Below are 21,630 nucleotides of genomic sequence, written 5' to 3' on the forward strand. Positions count from 1 at the left end.
CCAACAAGCTGAAAAGCAACATGAAGCTACCAGAAACAAGCGACCTCACAACGGGAGGACAAGAACCCCTTAATCAAGAGGAAGGAGAAAAGATTGACTTCATGAAAGTGATTGACACCCTTAAACAGCATGTAAAAAACGCCCTTATAGAAATGGATGAGAAATATAACAGAAAGTTTGAAGAATTGAATAAATCAGTGAATGATACCCTAGAAAACCAAGGAAAAACAATCAAACAGATAATGGAAACAGTTCAAGACCTGAAAACTGAAATAGAGGCAAAGAAGAAAACACAAACAGAGGGCCGTCTGGACATGGAAAATCTAGGTAAACGAATAGAGACTACAGAAACAAGCATAACCAGCAGAATACAAGAGATAGAAGAAAGACTCTCGGATTCTGAAGATACCATAGAGAAAATAAACACACTGATCAAAGAAAACAGCAAGTCCAACAAACTCTCATCACAAAACATTCAGGAAATATGGGACACAATAAAAAGACCAAACCTAAGAATAATAGGAGTAGAAGAAGGAGAAGAAGGGCAGCTCAATGGTCCAGAAAATCTATTTAATAAAATTATAGAAGAAAACTTTCCCAACCTAAGGAAAGATTTTCCTATGAAGGTGCAAGAAGCATACAGAACACCGAATAGGCTGGATCAAAAAAAAACATCCCCTCGCCATATAATTATCAAAACACAAAGCATACAGAATAAGGAAAGAATATTAAGAGCTGCAAAGGAAAAAGGCCAAATTACTTATAAAGGTAAACCTATCAGACTTACACCTGACTTCTCCATGGAAACCATGAAAGCCAGAAGGTCCTGGATAGATGTACTGCAGAAACTGAGAGACCATGTGTGCAAGCCCAGATTACTATACCCAGCCAAGCTTTCATTCACTATAAATGGAGAAAATAAAATTTTCCAGGATAAAAACAAATTTAAACAATACGCACCCACAAATCCATCCTTACAGAAAGTAATTGAAGGAAAATCACTAACCAAGGAGTCCAACAATGACCACAATAACTCAGACATCTAGAGACCCTTCACCAACACAAAACAAAGAAGGGAAACACACAAACTCTACGACTAAAAAAAAAAATGACTGGAGTTAACAACCACTGGTCATTAATATCACTTAATGTCAATGGACTCAACTCACCTATAAAAAGGCACAGGCTAAGAGATTGGATAAGAAAACAGGATCCAACATTCTGCTGTTTACAAGAACCACACCTCAACCACAAAGACAGGCACCTACTCAGAGTAAAGGGCTGGGAAAAGGCCTATCAAGCAAATGGACCTAAGAAACAGGCAGGTGTGGCCATACTAATCTCTAACAAAGTTGACTTTAAACTTAAATCAATCAGAAGAGATGGAGAGGGGCATTTTATACTCATAACAGGAACAGTTCATCAGGATGAAGTCTCAATCCTGAACATCTATGCCCCTAATATAAAAGCACCCACGTACATAAAGGAAACATTGCTAAAATTCAAGGCAGCCATCAAACCGCACACACTAATAGTAGGAGACTTCAACGCTCCTCTCTCACCAATGGACAGGTCAATCAGACAGGAACCTAACAGAGAAATAAGAGAATTAGTGGAGGTAATGAATCAAATGGACTTAACAGACATCTATAGAACATTCCATCCAAATAGGAAAGAATATACCTTCTTCTCTGCAGCTCATGGAACCTTCTCGAAAATCGACCACATAGTCGGTAACAAAGCAAACATCCACAGTTACAAAAAAATATTAGTAACCACCTGTGTCTTATCAGATCACCATGGATTAAAGTTAGAATTCAACAATAATGCTACCCACAGAAAGCATACAAAGTCATGGAAACTGAACAGTCAACTATTGAACCATAGCTGGATTAAGGAAGAAATAAAGAAAGAAATTAAAGTCTTCCTGGAATTCAATGAAAATAAAGAAACAACATACTCAAACTTATGGGACACTATGAAAGCAGTCCTAAGAGGAAAGTTCATAGCACTAAGTGCCCACTTAAAGAAAACAGAGAAAGCTCACATTGGAGACTTAACAGCCCACCTGAAAGCTCTAGAAAAAAAAGAAGCAGACTCACCTAGGAGGAGTAGAAGACTGGAAATAATCAAAATGAGGGCTGAAATCAACAAAATAGAAACACAGAAAACAATACAAAAAATCAATGAAACAAAAAGCTGGTTCCTGGAGAAAATCAACAAGATTGACAAACCACTATCCAAGCTAATCAAACGGCAGAGAGAGAATTTGCAAATTAATAAGATCAGAAATGAAAAGGGGGACATAACCACAAACACAGAGGAAATTCAGAGAATCATTAGATCTTACTACAAAAGCCTATATGCCACAAAATTGGAAAATGTAAAGGAAATGGATACTTTTTTAGATAAATATCATATACCAAAGTTAAATCAGGACCTGGTGAACAATCTAAATAGACCTGTTAGTCGCGAAGAATTAGAAGAGGTTATCAAAAACCTCCCCACCAAAAAAATCCCACGACCAGATGGTTTCAATGCGGAATTCTACCAGATCTTCCAAGAAGATCTAATACCTATACTCCTTAATGTATTCCACAAGATAGAAACAGAAGGGTCATTACCAAACTCCTTTTATGAAGCCACAATTACTCTGATACCAAAACCACTCAAAGACTCAACCAGGAAAGAGAACTACAGGCCAATCTCACTCATGAATATCGACGCAAAAATCCTCAACAAAATACTGGCAAATCGAATCCAAGAACACATCCGAAAAATTATCCATTATGATCAAGTAGGCTTCATTCCTGAGATGCAGGGCTGGTTCAACATACGAAAATCTATCAATGTAATCCAGCATATAAATAAACTGAAAGAAAAAAACCATATGATCATTTCATTAGATGCTGAAAAAGCATTTGACAAAATTCAACATCCATTTATGTTAAAAGTCTTGGAGAGATTAGGGATACAAGGGTCATACCTAAATATAATAAAAGCTATATACAGCAAGCCGACAGCTAACATCAAATTAAACGGAGAGAAACTCAAAGCCATCCCACTTAACTCAGGAACACGACAAGGCTGTCCACTCTCCCCATACCTCTTCAATATAGTGCTTGAAGTTCTAGCAACAGCAATAAGACAACATAATGGAATCAAGGGGATTCGAATTGGAAAGGAAGAAGTTAAACTTTCGTTATTTGCAGATGATATGATAGTGTACATAAGCGACCCCAAAAACTCCACCAAAGAACTCCTACAGCTGATAAACAGCTTTAGTAATGTGGCAGGATACAAGATCAACTCCAAAAAATCAGTCGCCCTCTTATACACAAAGGATATGGAAGCAGAGAGGGAAATCAGAGAAGCTTCACCATTCACAATAGCCAAAAACAGCATAAAATATCTTGGGGTACATCTAACCAAGGAAGTGAAAGATCTATTTGACAAGAACTTTAAGGCATTGAAGAAAGAAATTGAAGAGGATACCAAAAAATGGATGGACCTCCCTTGCTCTTGGATTGGGAGGATCAACATAGTAAAAATGGCAATTCTACCAAAGGCTATTTATAGATTCAATGCAATCCCCATCAAGATCCCATCAAAATTCTTCACAGATCTGGAGAGGACAATAATCAACTTTATATGGAAAAACAAAAAACCCAGGATAGCCAAAACAATCCTATACAATAAAGGATCTTCTGGAGGCATTACCATCCCTGACTTCAAACTCTATTACAGAGCTACAGTAATGAAAACAGTGTGGTACTGGCATAAAAACAGAGAAGTCGACCAATGGAATCGTATAGAAGACCCGGATTTTATCCCACAAACCTATGAACACCTGATTTTCGATAAAGGAGCTAAAAGTATAAAATGGAAGAAAGAAAGCATCTTGAACAAATGGTGCTGGCACAACTGGATGTCATCTTGTAGAAGAATGAAAATAGACCCTTATCTATCACCGTGCACAAAACTCAAGTCCAAATGGATTAAAGACCTCAATATCAGCCCGAACACACTGAACCTGATAGAAGAGAAAGTGGGAAGTACCCTACAGGAGCTGGGCACAGGAGATCGCTTCCTATGTATAACCCCAGAAGCACAGACATTAAGGGCAACATTGAATAAATGGGACCTACTTAAACTGAGAAGCTTCTGTAAAGCAAAGGACATAGTCAATAAGACACAAAGGCAACCTACTGATTGGGAGAAGATCTTCACCAACCCCACAATAGACAAAGGTCTGATCTCCAAAATATATAAAGAACTCAAGAAACTAGACTTTAAAATGCTAATTAACCCAATTAAAAAATGGGGCACTGAACTGAACAGAGAATTCTCAGCAGAGGAAGTTCAAATGGCCAAAAGACACTTAAAGTCGTGCTCAACTTCCTTAGCAATCAGGGAAATGCAAATCAAAACAACTTTGAGATATCATCTTACACCTGTCAGAATGGCTAAAGTCAAAAACACCAAGGATAACCTTTGCTGGAGAGGCTGTGGAGGAACGGGTACCCTCATCCATTGCTGGTGGGAATGCCATCTTGTGCAACCACTGTGGAAGTCAGTGTTTCGGTTTCTCAGGAAATTCGGGATCAACTTACCCCTGGACCCAGCAATACCACTCCTGGGAATATACCCAAGAGATGCTCTATCATATGACAAAAGCATTTGTTCAACTATGTTCATAGCAGTATTATTTGTAATAGCCAGAACCTGGAAACAACCTAGATGCCCTTCAATGGAAGAATGGATGAAGAAAGTATGGAATATATACACGCTAGAGTACTACGCTGCGGTAAAAAACAATGACTTCTCGAATTTTGCAGGCAAATGGATGGAAATAGAAAACACTATCCTGAGTGAGGTGTCCCAGACCCACAAAGATGAACATGGGATGTACTCGCTCATAATTGGTTTCTAGCCATAAATTAGGGCCACGGAGTCTACAATAGGTGAACCTAAAGAAGCTAAGTAAGAAGGTGAACCCAAGGAAAAACATATAGTTATCCTCTTGGCTAAGGGAAGTAGACCCAATTGCCGGGGAGAAAATTAGGATCTTGGGGGTGGGGTGGGATGGGGGTAAGGGGAGATGGGGAGAGAAAAGGTAGAAGGGAAGGAGGGGGGATTTGGGGAATCAGGAGAATTGGGATAAAGGAAAGGTGGATAGGGGAGCACGGAACCACAATTCTTAGTTAAGGGAACCACTTTAGGGTGAGCAAGAGATTTGACCCTAGAGGGGCTCCCAAGTGCCCAACATGAGGTTCCCAGTTAGTTTCTTGGGTAGCTGAGGATTGGGAACCTGAAATGACCCTATCCGAGAGCAATACTGACGAATATCTTGCATATCATCATAGAACCTTCATCTGGTGATGGATGGAGACAGGGACAGAGACCCACACTGGAGCACTGGACTGAGCTCCCAAGGTCCCAATGAGGAGCAGAAGGAGGGAGAACATGAGCAAAGAAGTCGGGACCACGAGGCGTGCACCCACCCACTGAGACAGTGGAGCTGATCTACTGGGAGCTCACCAAGGCCAGCTGGACTGTGACCGAAAAAGCATGGGATAAAACCGGACTCTCTGAACATGGCGAACAATGAGGGCTGATGAGACGCCAAGGACAATGGCACGGGGTTTTGATCCTACTTAATGTGCTGGCTTTGTGGAAGACTAGCCAGTTTGGATGTTCACCTTCCTAGATATGGACGGAGGGGGGAGGACCTAGGACTTACCACAGGGCAGGGAACCTGGACTGCTCTGTGGACTGGAGAGGGAGGGGGAGAGGAGTGGGGGGAGGGGTAGAAGGGTGGGAGGAGGGGGAGGGAAATGGGAGGCTGGGAGGAGGTGGAAACTTGTTTTTTGTTTATGTTTTTTTTCCTTCTTTTCTTAATAAAAAATTATTAAAAAAATATATATGCAGACTAAAAGATGAAGTTTTTAAAGTAAAAAACAAAAAAAGGAAGAGATTGTTGTGTGTGGTAGCACACACCTTTAATCCCAGTGCCTAGAAGGCAGAGACAAACAGATCTCTGTGAGTTCAAGGTGTAGTAGTGTACACCTTTAATCCCGAATGCCTGGGAGGCAGAGACAGGCGGATCTCTGAGAGTTCAAAGACAGCCTGGTTTACAGAGTTACTTCAGGTCAAAGATACAGAGAACCTGTCTCAAAAAGTTAAAAGTAAAAATAAACGAAATAGAGGTTAAAACAAAGCTTTACAAAGATGGAAAATACACAGAGAATCTTGATACTGTATGCTGTTATGCTCTCTTTGAATTGTTTGAATGCTGAGGAAGGAGCAACAGCTGCTAAAAGGTATTTATTTATAAATGCTGCTGAACTAATCTGACATAGATATTTTGATGCCTTGACTTTGAAATTTGGATCTAAGGACATGATGCTTTGGAAAGGAGTTTCTTATTTTGTTTTCACAGAGGATGAGACGCTGTACATTTCTTCTATTCCGATTTGGTATGATGGACCACGCCCTCCTGAAGGGTTGGTGTGAACACCTTCAGAAAATTGCTTCGCTCAACTGCCAACTGAGATAAAGCTAGCACACAGGTTATACCATGAAAGACCTAATTAACGACGCCCCCATTCAGCAGGAAGCAGTTTGTAGAGAAATAACTGCGCCCATATTCCCAAAAAATGTTTATAAATGTTCTTTTACATTTAAAGGGGGATATAATATAGATATGAATAATTTACATTGATATAGATTTTGTTTTAGTGATTTAAATTTAAGGTCAATTTTGTTATATGTATAAGTGTTTCTGATTTTGATTAAGGTATTGTGATTGTGTAGTTCATTTAAATATGTACTGTATAATTAAGAAATATAGGTTGTTAATGGATAATCATCGTTAATAGTAAAGCTTGTAGTCATGTTAGATTTTCTAGATATATAGAGATATATTTTAGATAGACATTCTTCATGTCTTTCAAAGATTACAGAATAGGACATTTAATGTTTTAATAACTGAGGACTTTTCATGACAATGAGACACTCTGCTCCTGGCAGCACCAATCTACTTCGAGAGGAAGATGGGCATCAAAGAGGATCCTTATGGAGTTTAATAGTCATTTGGGCAAGAAACTGTTTTTGCCTGGACTGTTGCATAAAATGGACACAGAGAACCCGCAGAGAGAGGACTGCTGAACTTGCCTAAAGGTGAGACGGTCTTTTGGGGTTCATGACTCATGAAAGAGTCAGCGAGACATTCTGCAGGACACAGCAGATAGTGACTGAACTGTCTTTGAAATTTCCTGCTTCATGGAAATGTCTGCTGGATACTATGGGCCTGAAGGCTGAAGATGGATGCCCCAACCATACAAAAGAACTTTGGGTGACTGTCCAGGCAGCAAGATGTCTCTGTCATTTCTAGAGTTTTCTTATTTCTTGTTTACTTAGGTAAGTATTATATCCTTCTGGAGTCTTTGATGGAGTTGAAGAATGAATAGATAGTTATAGTTTTCCTTAGTTATGATAAAAGATAAAATAGATATAAATATTGTAACTGTAATTCTTGCTTGATAACTGTTTTGCTATATGTAATTTTACTATGTTAAAGTTAAAGCCTTTTTTTTGTTTAAACCGAAAAAGGGGAAATGATGGAGGAAGGTCATTGGCTAATAAAGGCACTGCCCTGGCCCATTTTATTGGTTAGAGGATAGGTGGGAGGAGAAAACAGGACAGAACACTGGGAGGAAGAGGAAGTGAGGTCAGAGTCTCGACAGCTCTCCTCTAGGGAGCAGACTCCTGAGAGAGACGCCATGCCCCGCTCCCGGGATGAAGCTCTGACCCAGGATGGACTAGGCTAGAATCTCCCCGGTAAGCGCACCTTGGGGTGCTACACACAGATGTTTAGAAATGGGCTAAAATAATATGTGAGAATTAGCCTAGAAGAGAATGGACCAAGCAGTAATTAAATGAAAAAAAAAAAAAAGACACTGACCTATTCAGGATTTGTTGCTTCCATTTTATCTAATTTTAACATTATTGCTTTTTTAGATGCCTGCTTTCTAATGGGAAGGAGTAAGAAAGGATGTGAAATTGGGTGGGTGGGGATGTAAGGAAGATCTGAAGGAAGCTGGGATAGGTGAAAATGTAATCAGATTATACAGTATGAAAAATACATTTTCAATAATAAATAAAATTTAAAAATGAAACTGCCTTGACCATGCAATAAAATTTTGAAAAAAAATTAAATCCCATGCTTATGGATTGGGATAATCATTATTGTGAAAATGGCTTCTATTACCCAAACTGATCTACATATTCAACACAATCCCCATAAAAATTCAAATGAATTCTTCATAGAATTAAAGGAACACACACACAACCCAACACATACACCTAAAACTGATAAGAGAAATACAAAAGACCTAGAATAGCCTAATTAATTAACAAAAAAAGCAATACTAGAAGTATCATAATACCTGATCCCAAATTATACTATATAGAGTCATAGCAACAAAGATGGCATGCTACTGGCAGAAAAACAAACACGTAGATCAATATAGGTCATTGGTATAGAATATAGGAGTAAGAAGTAAATATACACAGCTACAATCATCTAATTCACACCAAAAATATCATAAGCATATATTGGAAAAAAGACAGTATCTGCGACACACAGCAGTGGGAAAACGCGATGGCCATATGTAAAAGGTTGAAACTGGATCTCTATTACTCATTCTACTCAAAATCAATTCAAAGTGAGCAAACACCTGAATGTATGAGTTGAAACTTTTAAACTGTGAAAGTAAAATATAGGAAAAACATTTCCAAGAACTAGAACGCTAACCAAGAATTGACAAATAATAAGATAACATGAAATTCTGCGTGTGCACAGCTAAGGAAACAATCATCACAGTGAATAGACAGCATACAAAATGGGGGGAGGGGAAGCATTGTCAATTATGTATCAGATACAAGATTCATAATTAGAATAATGAACAGCAAATTAACTCTTCAAAATTTATCTAATAAACAGATTGATAAATAAATGAGTTGATAAACTGGTCAAAGAAATATAAATGGTCAATAAATACTTGAAAAAGTATCCAACAACTTAGCCATCAGAAAAAAAAGAAAATTAAAACTGCTACGAACCAGTCAGAATAGTTGTAAACAAGAAAAATTAACAGGAACAAGAGTTGGTGAGAATGTGAATAACATTCTCACCTAATAACATCCTAATAACACTATTAGGAACATTAACTATTTCAGCAGTTATAAAAGTCAGTGTACAAGTTTAAGAATTAAAACTATCTCGGACTGCACTGACTGCTCTTCCAGAGGTCCTGAGTTCAACTCCCAGCAACCACATGGTGGCTCACAACCATCTATAATGAGATCTGGTGCCCCCTTCTGGCGTGCAGGCATACATAGAAGGAATGCTATCTCATATATGCCACTCCTGAATATGCATCCAGAAAAGAAAATGTGGTATACATACAAAATGAAATTTAATTCAGGCAAAATGAAAACTGAAATGATGGCATTTGCTGGAAAATGGATTCAACTGGAATTATTTACTTTAACTGAAATTAGTCAGGCTCAAAAAGACAAAAAAATGTTTTGTTTTATATGTAGAACCTACGTTAAAGTATGAATATTATCATATACATCATGAAACTAGAAAAGGGACCAATAAAGAACACATTTTAAGAAAGGGACAAGATGCAGAAAGGAAGACAATGGAATACAAGTGACATAAGAGCACAAGGGAAATACTTGGAAATAAGGTGACTAATAAGAGACAGTGAGAAAACTGGAGGGCAAATTAGAATCAAGTATGAGGCATATAATATAACCCTTTACTCTGTATATTAAGTCAAAAGGTAATTTTTCTTAAAAGAGAAAATTTTGGAGTTAGGGAGATGGCTCGTGTTTGTAAAGCACTTGCCGTTCTTAATTTTCCAGAACTCTCCTTGGGCTTCCCACAGGTCAGGGAACCCTGATTGCTCTTCGAGCAGATGAGGGAGGGGGACTTGATTGGGGGAGGGGGAGGGAAATGGGAAGCGGTTGTGGGGACGAGGCAGAAATCCTTAATAAATAAATAAATTTAAAAAAGAAAAAAAAACTTTCCAGAACTCGCATAAAGAGCAGAACAAAATCACTCATCTGTGATGTAGGATGTCATTTTGTACACAGCGAATATGTGTTGCTTTTATTGGTTGATGAATAAAGCTCCTTTGGCCTATGGCAAGGCAGAATATATCTAGATGGGAAATCCAAGCAGATATACAGGGAGAAAAAAAGAGTATTGAGAGAGGCCCAGCCGTGGGAGGAGTAAGATGACAAAGTAAGCACCTGTAAACCACAGGCAACGTAGCAATATACAGAAAAGTTAATAAAAATGGGTTTATATAGCTAGTAATAAGACTGAGCCACCAGTTAAGCAAATACAATTAATATTAAGCCTCTGAGTGATTATAAGCAGCTGCGGGACTGGGTAGGACACAGAAAAGCCTCTGGCTACACATCTGTAATTCTATTGGCTCCTATGGTAAAATGGAACACAAAGTATCTTTGAAACCTTGCCAGCTAGCTGGCCTGGGATAGGCAGCAAAATGAATCCAATTTCAAACAAGGTACAAGGTGAGGAGTAACATCTGAGGTTAGAACAACACACACATTTGTGGCAAGTGTGCACGACTACTTGCACACACATGAATGTGAGTACACACCCATCAGTCACATACATGCGCGCACACACGCGCGCACACACACACACACACACACACACACACACACGAGGGGGGGGAGGGAGGGAGGGAGAATTTAGAACTGTGACATAAGGCATAGCATTCTTACCTGTTAGAGCCACTATTTCCATTGCTTGAATTCCCTTTTGGTGTGGTACCAGAAGCCTTATTAACAGCTTTTGTACCACATTGAGATCTCTCCCTTGGTTTATCTAAAATAAAAACAAGGTTTTTGTTAGCAAACTGTAAACATAAACTATGACTTCACAGCAAAATGATTAGTGGATAATTAGAAAACTCAGGAGGCTGGTTATTTAATAGTTACATACTCATAACCAGAGAATAAAAAGCAATATGAAGCTTGCACTGTAATTATCATGTGATAAAATATTTTAATATATTATTTATAAGTGTCTACAAATAAGCATACCAGTCTCCTCAGTACCACTTTCATCCGATTTAGACGCACTTCCTAGGGATGATGATGAAGTCCCACCACCAGGCCCATTTTGTACACTCGCAACAGCATTCCTTGGAGGAGGATCTTTGTGATGAAATTCATTTTCAGGTATCATGTGAGACTTTCTACATTTCAACAGCCCCCAGTAGCTGAAAGTCGCACAAAGTGTTTAAATACACATACACAAATCAAAAAAAACACAAATATGGGGTTTAGTATAACAAAAATTAGCAAATTATTCACTCTGATACTTGATTCTAGAAAATAAAGTACTATTTTTCAGTATATTCTTCAAGGTCTTTAGAGTGTTCTAAAACCTTAAAAGTCATCCTTTCAAAATAAACTTATTCTATAATTAGAGAGCTTTTTTCTTTTTGATCCTCAAGAGATGGTAACTATGACAAAATTGTATTTCCCCAATTTCAAGGACTATTATTATATGTGGCCTTTGAAGCTATCATCCAGTATAAACCGGAAGTTGATAATCAGAAGTGACAACTCTCACCAGCCTGTGGGAACATGATCGCATAATCTCCCATAATCTCCTGAAGTAAGGCAGAAGATAAGACTTCAACATGGTAAAACATTTTCAGATCTTCAGAATCCTTCTATAATCTAGTCTCATAAGTCACATTAAAGTATAATTGTGTTACCCCATAGCCAATGCATATAGATCTGGCCTCTTCTCTTTTTCTTCTTGGCATATTTTGTTCACTCTTCTTTCCAAAGCCTGACCCAGATTTAGAACTTTTGGGTACCAAGGAAGTATTTTTGTTAGCACAATCAGTATATTCCTGATGTGAGTATATTCGCCTGTCTCAAGGCAATGCACCGATGCCTATAACAGACATTTAAAGATCTATTATCATAAAATACAGAATGAAGAGGAAAAAAAAACTACCTTTCAAAAATATCCACTTTTTATTTTACCTTGGTTAATTTGTAATGCCACTTATGTACAACATGTCGAAAATTTTCATAATCTAATTGATCAGCTTTATTTCCACCATCAAATCCAGTTGCCCGTAATATAGTAAGAAATCCTGGATAATTTCCACATTCCTAAGGAAAAATAAATTTCTCGCTTTTAGTGGTAAAATTTATCTCACAAAATAGAAGAATGAGACCAGATAAGTGACCAGATGGGAAAGAAATGTTCAGATTTTACAATGATAATAAGTTGAAATAGAATTTTTTTTAAAAAAATCCACTTTTAAATAATATATTAATTGTGGTTTTAAGTATCTGAATCCTAAATAGTTTTAGAAGTGACCAATCTGAAGCAATTATTATATACACACACAGGTAAAAAAAAAACATTTATCAATCATGTACCTTTTCATATGTGGCTCTATCACTATGCCACCTGGTCACTGTCTCTAACATGCAGCAGAGAAATCTCCCATACCGACTAGCTTCATTTTCAGTACAGCTTGCAACTGTGTAAATTATGTCAGAAAAAACCTAGAGGAAGAATGATTAAAAAAGAAAAACTGATTGAAAATATTAAAAGACTATCACAATAAACAGATAAATTTAGTAAAAAATGTACTTTCTCCTTTTATATTCACACCTGTAGAAGTTTTTGGTGACTCTAGGTTCTGTGGAAAAATAGCGATCATAAAGCATCCAAGTAAAGTTTTATGAATTTGGTTGATAATAATAAATAAAAGATTATTATTATTATTATTACATATAGCTTCTTGAACACTTAGCTATCCGTGATTGAGATTAAAGACAATAGGCAAAAGCGAACGTGATAAAATTTAGAATATGAAGCAGACATGATATAATACACATATTTCTAACTCACAAATGCAGTAATATAAGAAAAAAAAGCAAGATGAAATATGAATATGACAACACTAAAATGCTTCCCTGCTTTTATGTATTATGATTGTGTAAAGTCTTTGATTTGAGTAGAAGCTTGTTTTCTTTAGTTTTTTTTTTTTTTAAGAATGAAAGTTAAGAGTGGAGAGACCTATTTATAAAGATGAAAGATTATTAAAATCAAATTCTGAGTGAAAAGGTTAACCTTGAATGTAATAGATATCATTGCATGGGCTTTTTATGTATAGTGACATATTTAGGCCTCAAATCAATCTTACAAAGCAGGTTCCTTTTCATAGATAGGAAGATTGAGGCACAGAGAGGTTAATTATCTTGTGAAAGATCATATAGGTGAAAATTAAAGCTAGGAATCAAGGTCAAGAATTTAGCTCTTAAGATAGGCCATTCAGCTGGGCACCAGTGATGCACACCTTAGATTCGAGCACTCAGGAGGGGGAAGGCAGAGGCCCGCCTCTGTGTGTTCAATCAAGGCCAGCCTGGTCTATAAACTGAGGTCCAGGGCAGGCCAGACTGTTGTTACATAGATAAACCCTATCTCAAAAAAATAAAACAAACAAACAAAAGGATCATGGTATCTACCGTATATACAATACCTCTAGAGTTTATAATTAATAATTAGCTATCCTTACGTGAGATTTTGTTTTAAATGCTGCAGTAAGAACTTACTCGGTCATAGCAAAGAAGTGTTGAAAAATTTGGAGTTTTCTGTTGATGTACCAATTCAACAAAACGAGCACAGTAAACAGCATCTATTGCTGAAAAAATGCATCGAGGAAATATACACAGCTGTAGAAATTTTGTGATGGTCTCATTTTTGGTTGACTCTAAAAATAAAAGAGGAATGTATTAAGAAGTAATCTTCCTCAAGTGCCTCAAGGCTACCAAACATGGCATTTTACTGTAGTGTACAGAATGGTATAAAATCAAACTATCAGATAAATATTCATTATCACTTTTACTCTATGGACATTTTTCTATCTATAATTTCCAAGAAATATGATTCTATACACAAAATTTGAATACTAAACTGCCAATATTATCTAATTTTATTTTGCTAGCCAACTAACTCAAAAGTCACTTTAGTGAACACATGAAGTTGATTCTGCTGTAATGAATAACTAAAGGAGGGACCAATGAACACTGCTGAATACGAATATAATCACTTGAACACCTCCAGAGTGAGAAATGCTTGCTCTTGCAACTTAGCAGCAGCAGGAATATATAATCCCAACAACTTACTTGCTAAAAGCCAGTTGTCTTTTTCCAATTTCAATCTCTCAAGAACTCTCTGAACATGTTCCATCTGCTTCTTTTCTTCTTCAAGAAGTTTGTCCTGAAGGGCCGTGCAACGCTCCTTCTCTTTTTTCTTTTTATTTGGAGGCTACAAGTAAAGTCACATAATTTTTCTAACTGTATCTACATTGTCTCCCTTCATGTAATTAAGATTTTAAAGAGAAAAATGATTATACTTTATAATTGCTTCAGCATGATTATATAGTAGGTATGCCTGAATATTCCATCCAACACATCCAAATCAGTATCACGGAGTCTTCAGACACCTTCTGAATAGGTCACCTTCCTAACAGTGCTTCATTCTGAAGCAAAAATGAAGTCATTTTTACTTCCCTTCATTCAAATACCACTTATTTACAAGTCATATGTATTGCCACTGTCTCTAGCATAACCTATATTCTCAATACCACATAACCAAGTACCCCAAAAGACACGCAACCAGTCTCTAGACTTAGACTAATCTTCCCCTTATCAAAATAGCTATTAAAATTACTCTCATAATCTTTCTAAGGTACCATTTTTACATGTTATTCACCAGAAGAGATATCTAAACAAGCTCTAGATTATACTGTATTTACTATACTGCCTGATTTTCAGTACCTGCCTAATTTGTTACTAACCTCATTTTTCAAATACATCAAAAGTCCATTCAGTAGAGTAAAAAAGGTCTTATGCGCGCGCGAGCGCGCGCACACACACACACACACACACACACACATAAAATGGGTAATAATTATCCTGCTCTTGAAATAGGAGTCAAACAAATCACCTTAAATTGCTATGAGAGTGTTCACTAGAAAAGGCATGTATGTTTTTTATTCCTTAATTATAATTTCTATCCATTGAGGGGTTACCATTAAATTCATTTAAAATATTATAGATCAACAAGACTGTAGAATCAAAAATATTGAACTAAAATAATTGCAAAGCAGGGACAATAATACATAAATATCATAATTATACTTGTGTTGCTATAATAAAACCTACCATTTCCTGATTGTCATCAATCGCTTTCATCTGGACTTTAAGTTTATTGACTTCTCTTTCATAGCTGGTATGTGGAACTGCAAGGTCATACATTGTCAATGACCAAAATGTAGCATAGAACTGAGGGCTGATATCATCCCAGACTTTGGAAACGTGTAAGGATACCACTGCTTCATGGACAGGAGCCATCACCATCTCACATGATGTAATGTATTTATGAACTTTATGTTGCTGTTTACTTCCCTTTTCTGATTTTTTAAGTTCATCATATTTTGACTGGAGAGAAAAAGTTAAAACATATAATATATACTTATACAAAACTATAATGGCAATTCTAGTTTCTTACCAAGAGCACTTATTCCAAGATAAATTATCTCTGAAATCTGTTCCAATCCTTAGTTTCAAGTTCTTAACTAGGTTTTTTTTTTCAATAAAATTTGACCTACTAACTAACTGCAATAGGGCATGTATCAAGAGGCTGGACTGCCATAAGAAAAGTCACTGAGACTACCACCTCAGTGACCAAATGCCGAGTTTTGTCAGACTGAAAGACACCAATGCTGAAACTGACAATATTCCAGAGAAAGCAACCAATTACTTTAGTCTACTGTCAAGCCAAATAAAATTTTCCATACATACCTGTGGTAAATTAAATTGAAATCATGTGAGAAATGATGCTACCTTTTTTTTTTGTCCTGACTGGTGTGTCCTAATTAAGGAGAGAATCGAAGGAAGGCTATACTTTTAATTACATGAGGTAAAAAATGAATCTGCTAGTGAAGTGATACTGACATAATTATCAGTTCATAAAATATGTCAAATGCAGCAAAGAAAATTAATACACTGTCTCAAGTCTTTCAGCCATTTTATGATGAAATACTTCTTGCCAAAAAAATTTTAATTGATTTAGGCATCAAAAAGTCCTACAATCAGTTGCTTCTTTATATTAGAAAAACATTGAAATCATTCAGTTCATGCTAAACCTATAATCCCAAACCAGATGATCACCTATGAAACATTCTGATTCAGTTGTACACTGACAGGTCAACAGTCTCATCTGGACTAAAAGCATATATCCATTACATTCAATGATACGTCCAGCAGAATGCAGGAATCCTGAGACTGTTCTAGAAGTAGATTACTCCCATGCTAGAGAACATGCTGAGAACTACTGCAACTACAGAACTGATAAAGCTACTAATACTAACCCACAAGCTATAGGAAAGTGTACCAATTATATCAGAAACCAAGAAGAACAGTAGCTAGGGTAAAAAGGATTTTAAATTTAGAAAGTAGATTTTGCTGAAGGTAACTAATATGAATTTAAATGAGCAAAATGACATCTGATAAGGTTCTAACGAGGCACGAGACAAAACAGTGCTAAAACGACCTGCAAACGCCAATCTGACTACCTAACCGGGAAATCTCTACAACAACTGGAGCAAGCAAAACCTCCCTTGCAAATCTGTGTCAAGATCAAGTCTCAATGATTAAAAGTAAAAATTAAGTTATATGTATAAAAAGACTAAATAATAGTACCAAGCTTCCTATTTCTGTGTTTCTGAATCTGTGACTTCTATTGGTAGCCCTTCCACTAGAATTTAGTCCAAAAAAATAGGCTTAATCAAAAATATAGTTATACTTCATCTACAATGCCAATTTCCCTTATCTAAATTAAATTAACACTTAGGTTCACATCTTCAGTGAAACAGAGAATTAAGGGATACCACTATACTTTTGATTTATGTCTATAAAGTTTTTTTGTCAGGACAAGAATCTAAGCATTTCTGGTTGAATATTTCCAAGGGGGCCTGTGGTAGCCAATTTACAGAGGGGAACACACAGTTACCCCTTTTTCTCTCTCAGCATTTGAAAAGAAAAAAAATTATTTTTTACTCTGTGTCTTTCTGTGTGTGTATGGGGGGGGAAGGGGAGAGAGACAGACAAAAGACAGAATGTCTGTGTGTGTCTGTGTAGCATGTTTATAGGTACCTGTGGAGAGCAGAGGACAGCAGATCTTCTGGAACTAGAATTATGCGTAGTTGAGACTCTCCCAGCATAGGTGCTTGGAAGCACTCTTGGGTTCTCTGTATGTCCTATATTCATTTAGTCCTCTCCTCACTTTCTTATACATTTTCCCACATTCATCAGAGGCTCACTGAGAGGATTTCACCTAAGAAGTCAATTTGGGGAGGAGGGGGGTATGGATGCCCATCTAATTGCACTGTAGGCTGCTGAGGTACTCCCTTTCCTAAGAGGCATGTCACCCACATAGGGTGAGTTGGGAGAAATTTATTACTGCCTAGAGTATATAAATGCCACTGTATATTTCTTTCTTCCTAAACCCTAAATAACATGTCTTTCATTAGATTTTTTTCAACTCCTAAAAGACAACATTTTTCATGGCAAAAAAAAAAAAGTAGGTCATAAGTATGAATGATCTTTTCCATTTTCTGACCAGAGCTCAGCCAACAACAACCAGGTATTCCTGTTTGCCAGGATTCATTGACACTGATTAGGACATCCAGGTCTCAGAATAGTAAAATGCAACATGAAAGTCCCAAAATAAATAAAGCAATCCTTCCACCTAAGTTCTTCAAGAAATCAGGACCTATGTTTTTTATAAGTGAGACTTCTCTGATGTGGTTAGGGTAAGAATGCAAGACATTAACTACACATAGACAGCATATAATTTTCTATAATGATAGATTCTAAAGGAAAACAAAAGCCTCCTTTGTTCCCATTAACACTTTAGAATATACAGGACAGAAATTGCTGGATAATGGCACTGAGATGGTCATTAAATCAAATAAGACTGTAGCAGTTCAAAAGTAAACACTAACAGAGTATGCTCAATTACATGATCAGATGAACTTATCATTTCTCCCTAGTGTCTTTTTAGAGACCTGTCCTACAAACCCATATCCCTACAGGAATAAAGAGGGAATCTTAGTTTAAGAGAAGGAGACAAATACCACATACAGGACAGATTTAAACCATTTCACCCCATGTTACAGTTAAAAACCACAAACAGTATAAAACTAAACACAAAGAGCGGAAAGGTCAGAACCCAAGTAAACAGAAAATGGAGACTATGCTGCATCTCCATGAACTGATTATAGCCCTGTGGGGAAAGAAGTCAGGAAGACCTATGATGGAGGAAGGTCATTGGCTAATAAAGAAACTTCCTTGGCCCATTTGATAGGCCAGCCTTTAGGTGAGTGGAGTAAACAGAACAGAATGCTGGGAGGAAGAGGAAGTGAGCTCAGACTTGATAGCTCTCCTCTCTGGGGCAGACGCGATGAGGCTCCGACCCAGGATGGACGTAGGCTAGAATCTTCCCGGTAAGCACACCTTGGGGTGTACACACATTAATAGAAATGGGTAATCAAGATGTAAGAATTAGCCATTAAGCAGCTAGAGCTAATGGGCCAGGCAGTGTTTAAATGAATACAATTTGTGTGTTGTTATTTCGGGGCATAAGCTAGCCAGGCGGCTGGGAGCAGGGCGGCAGGAACGCAGCCCGCAGCTCCTACTACAGACCTAATTTTTGAAGCAGTACTGCTCACTGCTGAGACAAGAATAAAAACAGAAAATAAGAGTAATTCTCTAAGAGAGAAGATCTGAATTTATCAAATTAGAGTGTATCCAAAACTAAAATATTTGTGAAAGAATTTAGAATTACTCTTGAAAGCCAATGAGGATGTTAGTACTTACTGAAATATGGTGTGCATACATGGGCCTAGACAGAAAAAACGCTGCATCATGAGGTGTATGAAACTCATTACAGAGCACGTCAATTGAAGGCACTCGCTTTATGTAATCTTCTGTACTCAGATTAGACGCTAAAAACCCACCAAACTGTACTAGAGTATCATGACACTAAATTAAAATAAGACAAAAAAAAACAGATGTTAACATTTTACAAAATCAACATAAACCCTTTTTCAAATGATTAAGGTATATTATTTTGACAAAATTTTGATTGGGAATTAAGTATCCAGATTTTTAACAGTACAGGCAGAGACAGAAATGAAGAGCACTGGGTTCAGTGAAATACATGAGGGCCAGAAAGGCAATTTTCACATATTCCCACTTGTACATAAAGCCTATAATAATGTTGACTTCCCAAAAGTAAAAGAGAAGAAGAGTAGATATTATAGGCTAAGAGTGCCACTGGAAAAGGGGTTGGGAGATGTGGGATCTTTAATATAAAAGCACATTTATTAACATAGGATAAATAAGTTCTAGTTATGTAAAGCCAGCATAGACTGGCTACAGCATATAGTAATTTGTGAAATATAAAGGTCTAGAAGAAAGGAGCTCAATATTTCTCAAGACAATGATAAAAGATAAAAATAGGAATTACCAATTTCATCATTTACACATCTAGATACCATAACTGAATTATGGCAATATACCTTATAAACACGCACAATTACTAGATATCAAATAAAATTTTGAATTAAAACAAAGCTTATATATTCATATACTTATATTAGTCAAATATATTTTTATATGGTCCTAAAAAAGGGGGGAGAGAGCATGCCCTGTCTAGGCACAATGACACATATCTATAATATAACCCAACACTCAGGAAGCAGGGGGCAATCATAAGCTTAAGGCCAGCCTGAGTTACATCTTTATTTTATTTATACAAATATTCAGTATAAAACCTGGAGTAACACAAATATTCAGTATAAAACCTGGAGTAACTGCAGAAACCAGGAAAGTAAAAAGGGACCACTATGGTGGGGGGAACAGAGAGAAATGATAAGATACAAGTGACTTGAAGGGGGAACTAGAAAGAACAAGTAGATCTTTAATTCAGGACGGGGAGGAAAGTAAATACAAAAGGACAGGGAATGAGCGCCAAATAAAGGAATGTCTTAAAAAGTCATAAGGAATCATTCTATTAATTATCTACATAAATATACCCATAATACATGCAAATCAATGTTTAATTATATCATTTTAATGAAAATTGATCATCTGAGCTGACAATACTGTCCTTAAGAGCTACAGACTATTAACAAAAACTCCAACACTGGGTATGAAAAGTCCCCTTTTAGTTGCTAACCAAGTATTGTCCAAGAGACTCTCAAAACACTTTTCTAAAAATCCTATAAAACAATATGCACAAATAATGAGAAGTCAACACCTTTGTCATTATTTATAGAATTATATTACACACAAAAATATTTTATTAGCCAACAAAATGTTTAATTATTAGCAATCTTATTACTAAGAAGTAAAAGATAATATCTACTTTCCCGCAACTGAAATTACAGATTTCCAGAGATCAAAAAAGAAGGCAAACAATTTGATACTGGTCTTTCATAAGACGGAATATCTAATTAACTGAAAACCTTACCTCTTCTACACCCATCTCTTAAATGTCATAATTTGCAGAAATAGAGGCCCTATTTAGGGAAATCCTATTTGACATTACAGATGTTTCACATTCATATGGTAAGTACAAATGATATGTTTCAAAGGACAATACAATCTCTATTTTATCAGGATTAAAGAAAATCTCTCTACACCAAAGCTTCGTTCGCCTACCTGGTCATACAGTTTTCCAACAAGTTTCAAGTGTTTCTCTCCACCCTCCTGAAAAATTACTCCATTCCTCTGCTGAGCCATAAGTAAACAGAGTGGAAGAGCAAGATCATGGTCCAATAGTGCATCCTTTAATCTCTGAGAAGATTTTTTAGTGTTTCTGATCTGGCCAAAATAACCACCCTATACAAATAGAAGAAACAAATTTACTGCCTATATGCAACGTACTCCAAGTTGCCTCACTGGAAAAAGAAATAGAACAAAGTTGAGACACAATCTTTAAAACATTTCTGACCAGGGGCTGGAGTGACGGCTCAGCAGTTAACAGCACAGGCTGTTCTTCCAGAAGACCTGGGTTCAATTCCCAGCACCCACATGACTCAGAACCTCAATTCCCAGCACCCAAATGACTCAGAACTGTCTGTAACTCCAGTTCCTGGGAAACTGACACCTTCACACCAATGCACATAAAGTTAACTAAACTATAAAAAAAATTTAAAAAAAAAACATTTCTGACCTAGGAGTTACAATCCCAGCACCTGGAATGCACAGTTCAAGACCATCCTCAACTATATAAGTTGGACGTCAGGTATGGCTACACGGGAAACTCTCAAAAAACGGACGGTGGTTGTGCATGCCTTTAAACACAGCACTTTGGAGGCCGACACAAGGGAATCTCTGTTTGAGGCCAGCCTGGTCAACTAAGCAAAGTTTCAGGACAGGTTCTAAAGTGACTATCTTTTATACTTTCAG

General features: G+C 36.9%; 1 protein-coding gene across 1 annotated transcript in view; it reads right to left on the bottom strand.

The window, feature by feature from the left end:
* Positions 1–21,630, bottom strand: part of LOC121439416 (THO complex subunit 2) — a 101,243-nt gene that overhangs the window by 10,106 nt on the left and 69,507 nt on the right. The window contains exons 21-30 of the mRNA XM_041639919.1: positions 20,881–21,060; positions 19,033–19,197; positions 15,316–15,591; positions 14,275–14,416; positions 13,702–13,859; positions 12,520–12,648; positions 12,115–12,246; positions 11,838–12,022; positions 11,155–11,333; positions 10,834–10,936 (exon numbers count right to left, since the gene is read on the bottom strand). Of these exons, the coding sequence (XP_041495853.1) occupies positions 10,834–10,936; positions 11,155–11,333; positions 11,838–12,022; positions 12,115–12,246; positions 12,520–12,648; positions 13,702–13,859; positions 14,275–14,416; positions 15,316–15,591; positions 19,033–19,197; positions 20,881–21,060 (1,649 nt within the window). The remainder of the gene's footprint in view (positions 1–10,833; positions 10,937–11,154; positions 11,334–11,837; positions 12,023–12,114; positions 12,247–12,519; positions 12,649–13,701; positions 13,860–14,274; positions 14,417–15,315; positions 15,592–19,032; positions 19,198–20,880; positions 21,061–21,630) is intronic.

Source organism: Microtus oregoni, unplaced genomic scaffold, assembly GCF_018167655.1.
Source record: "Microtus oregoni isolate MIOR12 unplaced genomic scaffold, Mior012 000061F_ref0000440, whole genome shotgun sequence".
Lineage (NCBI taxonomy): Eukaryota > Metazoa > Chordata > Mammalia > Rodentia > Cricetidae > Microtus > Microtus oregoni.